The sequence below is a fragment of the Rhinoraja longicauda genome, chromosome 12, assembly GCF_053455715.1.
Source record: "Rhinoraja longicauda isolate Sanriku21f chromosome 12, sRhiLon1.1, whole genome shotgun sequence".
Taxonomy (NCBI): Eukaryota; Metazoa; Chordata; class Chondrichthyes; order Rajiformes; family Arhynchobatidae; genus Rhinoraja; species Rhinoraja longicauda.
In genome coordinates, this window is record NC_135964.1 from 22,734,156 (window position 1) to 22,747,233 (window position 13,078).

The 13,078-nt window shown below is 41.3% G+C and overlaps 1 protein-coding gene across 1 annotated transcript in view; it reads left to right on the top strand.

Annotated features, from left to right (window-relative positions):
* The window catches only part of arl6 (ARF like GTPase 6), a 33,541-nt gene extending 26,894 nt beyond the window's left edge, over positions 1-6,647 (top strand). Inside the window, exon 8 of the mRNA XM_078409158.1 lies at positions 3,111-6,647. Within this exon, the coding sequence (XP_078265284.1) occupies positions 3,111-3,136 (26 nt within the window). The 3' untranslated portion in view covers positions 3,137-6,647. The remainder of the gene's footprint in view (positions 1-3,110) is intronic.
* Positions 6,648-13,078: the final 6,431 nt, after the last annotated feature.

The following is a 13,078-nucleotide window of genomic DNA, read 5'->3' on the forward strand; positions in this document are numbered from 1 at the left end:
TTAGGAGATCCTGTTGGAGTGTCCTGACATTTTGTGCAGATTTTACGCACTGCAGCTGTTTTGTATTATTCAATGTGGAATGAATGCTTAGTGCTAATGCTTAGCAAGGGCTGCTAATCGAGATTCAGGATAGTATCAGGCTTCTTGAGTGTAGTGAAGCTGCACTCTGGTTTACTTTAGCTTAGAGATACAGCATGGAGAAGGGCCCTTCAGCCCACCGATAATAACCTGTTCACACTAGTTCTTTATTATCCCACTTTTGTATCTCCTCCCTACTCACTAGGACCAATACAGAGGCCCATGAACCTACAAACCCACACTTTTATGGGATGTGCGAGGAAACCAGAGCACCCAGAGGAAACCTATGTTAATGTTCCTGTTTCAGCATTAATAGCTGGACATTTTTTCTCCATATTTTTTTTTAAACTACAAGCTAAAATAAAACATGCAACAAATAGGATTAAGGGCAATTAGGATAAATTTCCACAAAATAAATTATAAAACTTATTTTGATGTTTCTTGATTAATTTTTAATTTCTTGTTGTTAATAATTTTAGCTCTAGGTTAAGAATAGAGAAACTTGGCTTGTTCTTTGGCTAATGAAGCAAAAAAGATTAAATGTAGAATTGATGGAAAAATAAAATGGGTTTAGATTGATTAAATAAGGGGAAGCTGTTCTTATTAGTGATGTTTGCAAGGACCATAAGATATAGAATCAAAATAATGGGCAAACAAGATCTGCAAAAACAATATAAAATGCACAGATGTTAATGTTGTGGGAACCTTTGCCTACATCAGTAATAGAAACTGTCAATACAGGTTTTCAAAAGAGAAATGGATAGATACTTGTGGGAAGATATTGAAAAGCTCTGGTGAAGGTGGGAATGGCAAAATGAATTGCACTGTGGATTCTTGTTTAAGTGTAAGATGTCATTTGTACCATCTTATATTTTTAAATGGCACTTAGAATATATAACTACAAATTTATTCCTGACCATTCCTAAGATGCTTAGTGAAATACATCTATTGTATAATCTACAGTGAAATTAAAAACCATCTTGGAAGATACAATGCCTTTAAAAAACTTGGCTTCTAAATCAAATGATCTTCTGAAGGCATGGAAGCAGTGAGGGAAAATGCCTGAAGTCACTTTTAAAGTGTAATAAAAATGCTTAATACAAAAAAATTCAGAATTCTTTCTTGTATCTTTTAAGAAACAAGGAAAAGTATTTCTGGATATATGAATATGAATAAGTGTATTGGCCAAGTATGCATATACAAGGAATGTGCCTTGGTGCATCTACAAGTTATACAAACTCTGCTTTGCTGAAACATATTTTTGCATAATTCAACCTGTAAAATCAGAGTACTAAATATTAGACACTATAATTAGAATAAATGAAAACGTGCACATAAATTCTATAAATGTATTATTTGAGAATTTGATTACAATAACTCAAATATGGTTCACTGGATAACATCTTTTATGAATTTAAATGATAGTTTTCTGACCATGTGATTTGGCTGCCTGCAGCATCTATTGCTGTAAAACTTCAGCCCTTGGGAAAAGGAGCATTGATCATAGGAGATCATAGGGGAAAAAAGGAACTCTGCCCTTTCTTGTGACAAGTTGCTAATTTTAGCATCAAGCCTTCTAACTGAATGCTTCATTTGGAGTATTGTGTTCATTTTTGGTCACCCTGCTATAGCAAGGATGTCATTAAGCTGGAGTAACTCAGCGGGTCAGGCAACATCTCTGAATAAAAAGGATGGGTGACGTTTCGGGTTGGAATCCTTCTTCAGACCTTCTTCAGACAGGTTTAAGATGAGAGGTCTGAAGAAGGATCCTGGCCCGCTGAGTTACTCCATCACTTTAAGTCTATCTTCTAATAAAGCGAGGTTGGGCAGGCTAGGACTTTATTCCTTGGAGCGCAGGTGGCTGATCTTTCAGAGGTGTATGAGAGGGGTATAGTCTTTTACCCAGGGTAGGAGAATCAAAAACCAGGGACATAGGTTTAAGATGAGAGGAGCAAGATTTAATATGAACCTAAGGGGCAACTTTTTCACTTGGAGGGTGGGGGGTATATGGAATGAGCTGCCAGCAGAGGTAGTTGAGGCAGCTGCTACTAACGCTGAAAGCTATATTCTGCACTCTGTATCTTCCCCTTTGCTCTATCTATTGTATTTGAGTTTGACTTGGTCGATTCTATGCAAGTTATATTTGATCAAATGCAAAACAAGGCTTTTCATTGTATCTTAGTACACATGACAATAATTAACCTAAAGCTAAATAGTATCACAATTGGGTGGGTATATGGAATGACCTACCAGAGGAGGTAGGTACTGTAACAGCATTTAAAAGACACTTGGACAGGTACACGAATAGGAAAGGTTTAGAAGGATATGTGGGCTTAGGTGGGTCATATTGGCCAGCATGGATGATTTGGGTCGAATGTCCTGTTTCAGTGCTGTATGACTTGGACTCTAGGATGCCCACTCAGTACTGCCAGATAATATATATTATTCTAACCAGATAAATATCAAAGCTTGAAAATGAAAAAGAAGAATGCAAATATTGGAAATCTGAAATATTAAAAAAAGAAAATGCTGGAAATACTAGGTAGTCCAGGCAGCAGCTATAGAAAGTGAAGCAGGATCAACATTTCAGTTCAAAATCCTTTCATCAGAATTCAATCTGGAAGTGGAAAACTCCATTTGCTGGCGTCCAACACTATCCATGAATGTCATGTTTGAAAACGCATCCTAGTCGAGAGTCATGCTTTTAATTATCATTTACTAATTTTTACAGCTTCTATGAAAGCATATTTTCTACCCAATTAATTAAGCAGATTTTTTTAAATGTAATAAACTTCAGTGAGCCAGATTTAATATCTGCTAGATTTGTTTCAGTGTTGAGAGTTTAAGCCTTCGTCCCAGCAATATTCTGGTCAGGTGTGCTCTGAATAACATTCAATTTTGTTTTATTATCACCATTTCATAGATGCTTCACAATTGATTATGGTGGATGTCTGCTGATCATAACAGGAAAATGAAGTACTGTTATCCTTTATGCATCAAGATTATTGATTTTTTTGTTATTAATTCACCAGATCAAATCAAAGCAATGAAGACGTGAAAAATTAATGGCACATGAAGGCCTCCAATCCAACGAAACGGAATGTGACTTGGCACAGCTTGAGAATTGAACTTTGTCTGAGATATGTCTTATCATGTTGTGGACTCAATTTTTTCTATCTTTTATTCTATCTTTGAAATGTATGCTTAAGAAAGAAAAAATAATGTACATAGACAAAGTAATAATGTGTAATATTTGTACGTTTAATGTAGATTTTGCGAAGAACCATATTAAGGAATTAAGCTAGAGGTCTGGAAGGACTGCTTTTTGTTCAAGTACTCACCAGTAACAGCCCCCTGAGAATTTATTTTGATTGTGTCTGGAAAGATCAGGTGCCACATGGACAAGGAGTGCTTGCAGTCTGCTGTAACCAAGTCACAAGGGTGGAGTGGCCTCGTGCAGTCACAAGCTGCTTCTTGCTACGCAACATTAACTGTATCATCAGTTGGTGCATTGCTTGGATCTTTGGTAATCACTTCACTTCCCACTCTCAGGTTGGTCTGAAGGTTGTTTTCCACTGATCTGCACAAGTGCAATACCTATTGAAAAAGCTGGGCAAAACAATGTGATTAATGTAGGACCTGTGTAAACAGCCCTTTGAGATGGTCAGCACAGACTCGGTGTGCTTAGAACCTGGTTCTGTCTCTGCCTCTTTGAGAAGGCAATCAATTTAAAACTCTTTATGAAGTTAACTTGTCAAAACATCAAAGTACGGGAATAAAAAATAATCCATCCAGACCTGTCATCCCCTTTGTAGATACAAGTGTGTAGTAAAATATGTATATTTAATATTTAAAATGTGATCCTTTTCTCCAAATGTATAGCTCTATAGAGGATGATGGAGACATGTATTAATATGACAGCAGTCTCCTGCATCCATTTTGTTAGGTCACTCAAATTAAATGCACTTTTGTGTGATTCCCTTTTACAATCACCCTTAGTTTTAAGAGAGTTTTAAGTTGTATTTGATCAGGTTATTACTGAATATATTTTAGGGTTAGCTTTATGGAACGAGGAAATCAGATCTACTAAAGGCCCAAGCCTTTTGTTGATCTGAGCCTACCTTGCAAACTAAAAATAAACTGAAGCAAGTCACTTGGTGGTATTTAATTTATTTTTTAATCATCAGATGTGACTTTTGAAAGAGTGCAGCGAGTGCAGCTGTAATGGGGGCAAGTGAAGGATTAGAAAGCTGGTGGTCAGTGATTCAATAGTTAGGCAGACAGACAAGGTATTTTGAAACCTTGGATGTTTTTCCAGGATGATTTGTTAATTTGGACAGTCTGAAGAAGGGTCTCGAATTGAAACGTCACCCATTCCTTCACTCCGGAGATGCTGCCTGTCCCGCTGAGTTACTCCAGTATTTTGTGTCTACCTGTGGTTTGTTACTTTCTGGGTATTGGGTTAAAAGTATCAGACCAGCTGTGTAATCAACTGAGTAGGAAGGATGAACAGGCAGGAGTCCCAGTCCATATTGGTATCAGCGACACTTGAAAAAGTGATGAGGCCCTATGGGAGTCAGCAAAACTTGGGATTTCAAGGGTCAATGTCTGCCACTGGTGTGGCATGTTATTGAGGACAGCATTCAGAGTGCTGATCAATCTTTAGTTTTAGAGTTACAGCATGGAAACTGGCCATTTGGCCCACCAAGACCACGCCGACCAACGATCACCCATACACTAGTTTCCTGTTATCGCAGTTTTGCATCCTACACATTAGGGCAATTTACAGAGGTCAATTAACCTAAAATCCTACATGTCTTTGGAATGTTGGGGAAACAAGAGCACCTGGAGGAAACCCATGTGGTCACAGAGAGAACATGCAAACCCCGTACAGACAGCAACCATAGTCAGGATCAAACTCAGGTCTCAGGCGCTGTAAGGCAGCAACTCTACCACTGTGCGACAACTGATTGTGCAGAAGTAGGGGCTTTAGATCCATGACACATTATAACTCATATTGGCCATACAGTGCCCTCCGTAATGTTTGGGACAAAGACCCATCATTTATTTATTTGCCTTTGCACTCCAAAATTTGAGATTTGCAATAGAAAAAAATCACATGTGGTTAAAGTGCACATTATTAGATTTTAATAAAGACCATTTTTATACATTTTGGTTTCACATTGTAGAAATTACAGCAGTGTTAACACATAGTCCCCCATTTCAGGGCACCATATTGTTTGGGACACAGTAATGTAATGTAAATGAAAGTAGTCATGTTTAGTATTTTGATGCATATCCTTTACATGCAATGACTGTTTGAAGTCTGCGATTCATGGACATCACCAGTTGCTGGGTGTCTTCTCTGGTGATGCTCTGTCAGGCCGGTATTGCAGCCATCTTTAGCTTATGCTTGTTTTGGAGGCTAGTCCCCTTCAGTTTTCTCTTCAGCATATAAGAGGCATGCACAATTGGGTTCAGATCAGGTGATTGACTTGGCCACTCAAGAATTGACCATTTTTCAGCTTTGAAAAACTCCTTTAGTGCTTTAGCAGTATGTTTGGGATCATTGTCTTGCTGTAGAATGAACTGCTGGCCAATGAGTTTTGAGGCATTTGTTTGAACTTGAGTAAATAGGACATGTCTACACACTTCAGAATTCATTATGCTACTACCATCAGCTGTTGTATCATCAATGAAGATAAGTGAGCCAGTACCTTCAGCAGCCACACATGCCCAGGCTATAACACCCCCACCACTGTGTTTCACAGATGTAATGGTGTGCTTTGGATCTTGGGCAGTTCTCTCCTCCATACTTTGCTCTTGCCATCACTCTGATATGTTAATCTTCGTCTCATCTGTTCACGAAACCTTCTTCCAGAACTGTGGCTGCTCTTTTAAGTACTTCTTGGCAAACTAACCTGGCCATCGTATTTTTGCGACTAACCAGTGGTTTGCATCTTGCAGTGTAGCCTCTGTATTTCTGTTCATTAAGTCTTTTGCAGACAGTGCTCATTAACAAATCCACACCTGACTCCTGAAGAGTGTTTCTGATCTGTCGAACAGGTGTTTGGGGATTTTTCTTTATTATAGAAAGAATTCTTCTGTCATCAGCTGTGGAGGTCTTCCTTGGCCTGCCAGTCCCTTTGCGATTAATAAGCTCGCCAGTGCTCTCTTTCTTCTTAATGGTGTTCCAAACAGTTGATTTTGGTAAGCCTAAGGTTTAGCTGATGTCTCTAACAGTTTTATTCTTGTTTCTCAGTCTCATAATGGCTTCTTTGACTTTCATTGGCACAACCTTGGTCCTCATGTTGATAAACAGCAATAAAATTTTCCAAAAGTGATGGAAAGACTGGAGGAAAGACTAGGTGCTGAGAGCTCTCTTTTACCTGCATTAAGGAGGCAATTAAACACACCTGAGCAATGACAAACAGCTGTGAAGCCATGTGTCCCAAACATTATGTTTGGGCCCTGAAATGGGGGGACTATGTATCAACACAGCTGCAATTTCTACATGGTGAAACCAAAATGGCCTTTATTAAAATCTGACAATGTGCACTTTAACCACGTGTGATTTTTTTCTATTACAAATCTCAAATTGTGGAGTACAGAGGCAAATAAATAATTGATGGGTCTTTGTCCCAAACATTATGGAGGGCACTGTAATTGGGCCTCTACAGGGCAAGACAGGCTACATCATAAATTAACTGGTGCCAGTATTGGGACGTTTGTCTGTGTCATTTGGCAAGGTTTAATCTTCCTTATATTGCAACTGCTGATGAAGCATAACAACAAGGGACTATCTTAACTATCCTGTTTGTATTTTCTTAGACAAGCTGAACAAATTTAGAAAAGGAAGTGGATAGTACAGTTAATGAATAGTACAGTTAATGAGGTAAAATGGGGTTTCTCGATAAATGTGTGAAACCCCATCTTCACCAGAAGAAATGTAACCAATTCTTTCTAACCTGTCACAGAAGATCAAGAAGGATAAGGTGGAAAGAGTAAATGCTCCAACACAGATAGATTCAAAGTGTCAAGATCATCAAGGAAGCACAATTAAAATAGTATTGCATGTTGTCTTAATGTTTGGTGATCACCTTCCAAGCTATCAATAGGTGGACAGCATAAAAGGTACAAAGAATGCTTACAACGAAGAGCAAACCAAATCAACAGCATTCAGTAAGATCATGCCAGATAAGTCTGTCTTCCTGCACTATCCCTTTATCCATTGATTCCTGTTGATGTCCCCAAATGAATTGATGTGTGTATTGTATATGCTCAGTTATTGAGATTCAACATAAGTTATAGGAGCAGAATGAGGCCATTCAGCCCATCAAGTCTACACCATTCAATCATGGCTGATCTATCTTTCTCAACCCAATTTCCCTATCCTCTCCCCATTACCCTTGACACCCGTACTAATCAAACAGCCCTCTTTGGGTACAGAATTCCACAGATTTGTCGTTGGGTGAAGATTTTTTTTTCATCTCGGTTCTGAATGCCAGACCCTTAATTCTGAGACCTATCCCTTGGATCCAGTTATCTCAGCGTACAGAATTATCATCCTGACACCTACCCTTCCAAGCCCCTTTCTAAAAAAAAGACAAACTGCTGAAGGAACTTGGCGGGTCAGGCATCATCTGTCAGGGGTCGTGATTCTACTTCAGACTCAAGATTCCAGCATCTGCACTCTTGTGTTTCAAAACCCCTTAGGAACCAAGGTAAGTTTTGATGATTCTCCTTTTGCTTCTTTCTTGTGATGCATAAGTCACCTAGTGACAAAATAATGATCATTCCAAGGGCCTGAGCTATAGGGAGAGATTGGACAGGCTAGGACTTTAGTCCTTGGAGCGCAGGAGGATGTAACAGTTATATAAGATCATAAGGAGAATAGATAGGGTAGATGACCAGTTTTTTTACCTCTTGTAGGGAATTCTAGAACCAGAGGACATGGGCTGAAGGTGAGAGGAGAAAGATTTAATAGGCACCTGAGGGGCAACTGTTTCACACAGAGGGTGGTGAGGATATGGAACGAGTTGCCAGAGGAGGTGGTTGAGGCAGGTACTAGAATAACGATTAAAAGACATTTGGACAGGTTCATGGATAGGAAGGGTTTGGAGGGTTATGGGCCAAAGGCAAGCGTGGGAATAGTGTAGAGGGTCCATCATGGGCCGAAGGGGCGGTTTCCATGCTGTATGACTACATTACACGAGTGATAATTCTACTCAATAACCAAAGTCTGTAGTCTCTTTTTTGCTCTGGTTTATTTTCACCCACATGTTTAGACCATAATGTTGTATCCTTATTGTTTTGACGTGGTTATGCTTTATTCTTAATTGCTAACTGTATGTTTGTGTTGTCATTTGTGAGCGGAGCACCAAGGCACATTCCTTGTATATGCACACTTGGCCAATAAACCTATTCATTCATTCGTTAATGCAATGGCTGATTATAATGATAATAACGATGTCTTGGGAAACTTGGTATCTTCGTGTATCCACAACTCCCAATCCTACCACCCACCTCCTCCTGTCACCTAACCCAACACTTAACTTTTGCTAAGCTCTCCTGCAACATGGCCGCACTTCCTGTGGTGCCTCTTTTGGGTCTAACTCATCTAACTGATCAATTTTGGCATATACGTTAAGAAGAACCAAAGAAGTAGGAGCAAGTACTGGTCAATGAGCTTCTTGAAGCTGCTCCACCGTTCAATAAGAACATGGCTGACCTGACCTTGGCCTCAACTCTACGTTTCAACCTCTGCCCCATAATCCTCAATTCTCCTGCAAACCAGAAGTCTGTCATCTCGGTCTTGAATATTTCAGCTTCATCGCTATATCAAAGAAAGGATGGCGCAGTGGTAGAGTTGCTGCCTTACAGCGCCAGGGACCCGGTTCAATCCTGACGACGGATGCTACGTGAACGGAGTTGGCCCGAACAAGTGCAGTCAATGTTGCTCCTCTATCAGAAAGAAGTCCAAACTTCAGCCCCAACTGTTTCCTTCCAGGTAACATAATAAATTCTCCAGATTTAACTTGCAACCAATAGCACAAAAGTGGGCCATGGGGCCAGTTTGGTCAATTCCTTTCGCCTCGTGTATAAATTACCTGCTGCAATTCAAGTTTTTGAAAGAACTATTATCAGCAGTTGTTCATGAATTCATCCCTAAAGGTGCCGTGCGATTGTAAATGTCTGCGACTGATCCCAGAAAGGGCGGCACAGTGGCAGCGCCGGAGACCCGGGTTCAATCCCGACCTCGGATGCTGTCTGTGTGGAGTTTGTACGTTCTCTTTGTGACTGCGCGGATTCCCTCCGGGTGCTCTGGTTTCCTCCCACACCCCCAAAACGTGCGGGTTTGTAGGTTAAATTGGCCCCTAGTGTGTAGTGGGATAACACGTGAATGGTCGGCGTGGACTCAGTGGGCCGAAGGGCCTGTTTCTAAGCTGTATCTCGACTAAACTAATAGATTTGTTTTCAGTTGAGTGAACATACCTGGGGCACGTTAAGGATATGTTTTCAGACACGTGGGCTATGTTGCCTCGATAATAACAACTGGTTAATAATGAATTATTTATATATATATATTACTAAAGAACAAAGATCGGTTTTCACGGCTTCACGAAATGGGGGATTTAAGGTGAAATTACATGGACTTGTGTTAAGATGTTGAATTTGCAACATCGTGGTGAAACGGGTGAAACGGTCACAATTGCCACATTCCTTTTCGAGTATCGGCGTTACGCATCCAGGGCACCTTTCAAGCGGAGAGACTCCACCTCCGCTGTCTTGTCACTTGTTTCTGTCAGCCCTGCTGTTCAAGTCTGGCCAGTCCAACTTCACTCACTTTCAGAGAAGACTTCACCGCTGACTGAGATGCGCCGCTCCCTCCGGCTCTCGGGACAGAGATGAGTGCGTTTAAAATCCCAAGCTTTTGGCAGGAAGACATCACAAAAAACATATCCAACTTATTCTCTTCAAATAAATCACCCGAGGAAGAAAAAACAGAGGAAAACGCATCCCAGACTGGCGGGTAAGTCCCAGAACAAACCGTCCGTCACCTGTTACACCTGTTACAGTGTAGTAATGATTAACACTTGGAAATACATTGACTGTTTTTTTTACTAGATTGGTTACGTTTAGAACTCCTGAAGGAAAAGAGCTGCTTCAAAAGTTACATGTAGACGCGGAAAGGCAGAAACAGGGTGCAATCAGGAGAAACCGCCTGTGAATAAAGAATTGCAGGGAGAGAGACAGGGAACACGGGCAAGCAAGAGAGAGCTAGGCAGAGATGGACACAAAGTGCTGGAGTGACTCAGCGAGTCAGGCAGAATCCCTGAAAAAAAGGGACAGGTAGCGATTCGGATGGGGAACCTTCTTCCGACTGATAGACAGGTCTGTGTTGATGTACAGAATAAGTGCGTGAGTAAGAGAAACCCCATTCGCATTGAGGCACTAAGACAGGTCAGATGTTGCCAGGACATTGCTGACTGGGCTATAGGGCGACTTGGGTTTGAGAGACTTGGGCTTTATTCCCTGTAGTGTATGAGGCTGAAGGGAGATCTTATAAAGGTGTATAAAATCATGAGGGGTGTGTAGAAAGGAACTACAGATGCTGGTTTACAATACAATACAATATATCTTTATTGCCATTGTACAGGGGTACAACGAGATTGGGAATGCCCCTCCCATACGATGCAATAAATCAATTAGCTAATCAGTATTAATTTAAACAACCCAATGAAACAAATGAGAACAGTTTTAAAACAGAATAAAGTGCAAGTAGATCTGTGCCGGTTCACTGTGCGTTGTGACCATCCGGCTCAACAGGACCGGTTCATAGTAGCTATGGCCCTGGGGATGAAGCTGTTCCTGAGTCTGGAGGTGCGGGCGTAGAAGGCCTTGTATCGTCTGCCTGATGGTAGAAGTTCGAACAGACTGTTGCAGGGATGTGAAGAGTCTTTGTGGATGCTGGTGGCTTTTCTGAGGCATCGTGTGTTGTAGATGCCATCCAAGGCTGGTAGCTGTGTTCCGATAGTCTTCTGAGCTCTATGGACTACCCGCTGAAGAGCTTTCCTCTCTGCCTCCGTGCAGCTGAGAAACCACACAGGGATGCCATGTGTTAGAATGCTCTCTATGGTGCAGCAGTAGAAGGTTGTCAGCAGCTGTTGGGGTAGACCAGACTTTTTCAGTGTTTGTCGTGGTTACCGGTGTTCAAAATGGAGCAGATGACACGGAGAATTCTTCAAGAAGTTAAAAGCCTTTATTTGCAAACAACGGCTGGCACAATCAGGATGTCAACCATCTGACTGCCCACTTAGTACACCGGGCAGCCTATTTTTATAGGATTATTCTAAACCTTATCTCCTTTGCATTACCTCATACCCACACTCCTTTCTTCAGTCCTTCATTTCTTTGTAGTACCTGTTTGTCCCGCCACCATTAAATCCCATTTAGTAATATATCCTTATCTCAATGCTCACATCCCTTCATATTTCGCCTCCCTTGTTTCCTGCTAGTCCATCCCTCACATCCATCCATCACCCCAAGGCCTATGTTTTTCCTTATTTCTTCTCTTGCCACCATTAAATCCTACTCATTGATGAATGTCCGCATCTCTTCAGATTCATCTAGGCTAAAGCAAAGGAGTGTTATGTTCCAGAGATGTGTCGAGGGTAAGGAATGTCTAGAGCGCCTTAATTAGTTACAGAGAGGCGCCTAATGCCTAAGTAGTTACAAACCTTAAACAACAATGTATAAAATAATACCGTGACAATGTCTAATGTATAAAATAATATCATGCATAAAATAATATCGTATTATCTCCCATATTCCCCCCTTTGAGACCTACACGGTCTCACAGAAAAAGAAAACCAAAAAACGCACATGTTGTTAACTCAAATCATAAATCCACTCTCAACCATTAGCCCCCCAACTTAGGATTGTATAAATAATGTGCAGTTTGTCAGTGTTCTCCTTCCAACATGCTAACATCCTGGGTCACTCGGCCAAAAACCTACCCCCCATATGTCTAGGGTAGGAAAAAAGACCCAGCTTCCCTTACAACTACGTTCTTAGTAATCTTCCAGAGTAAATTGCTCATCAGTATAGTATTCTATCGGAGAGATCTGTTTCTCTTGGAGGTGAAATTTGCCCGTATCCTGGAGCAACGGCAGCTGATTCGCAGTAGCTTTCACTAGAAGAGATTTAATACATGGAAAAACACAACACAATACAATAGCAATTATAAGCAGGGTGATTCCGATAGTCACCCCAACTTTAACCAACCACGACCTCCATCCGCCTAGAATGTTTTCTAGCCAGCCAAAGAGTTGGTGCCCGTAACCTGCATTCTGTTTAACCTCTGAAGAGTCTAATCTTGAACAATGCGTATAGTTGTGAGGGTCTGGTATAGCCAGTATTTGTTCCTTGGCTTTGGCGCACACGATGCATTGTGATTGTTGCATAGTGTGTGCCGTATACTGTGCCCACTTATACCAATCATTAGTGGTCGCTGTGCACCATGCGACTAAGTTATGTGAGTCATCGTCATCCCTATCCTCAACGTTCCTTCGATCCCGCCTCTGTTCCCCTAACTCTAGCAGGGTAGTATTAGGACCAGTCTGGTTCCACCCAGTCCAAAGCTGTGAAATCGAGGGCTCCCAGATCTGATTCGGGAGAGGCACGGTCTGATTCGGGAGAGGCACTATTGCCCCCCACTCTGTCGCCCCTGTCCATATTGTCGCAAGGAGGACAGACGCCCACAACCTCATCTTCAACAACCTCAGAGTAACTAATGTCCCCAAAGACTACCTTTATGATCTGGTCAATGCTTGATTCTTCCCCTGCGTTTTCGTTCTCACGCTCGCTTACCTCCTCTCCTGTATTTTCGTTCTCTTTCCCGTTTACCTCGAGGTCATTCACAGGTTGTGCCTGTGGGACAGTCCTTGTACAATGATTGAGATGGTACCACGTGGACCGGCCCTCTACCTGAACAGCA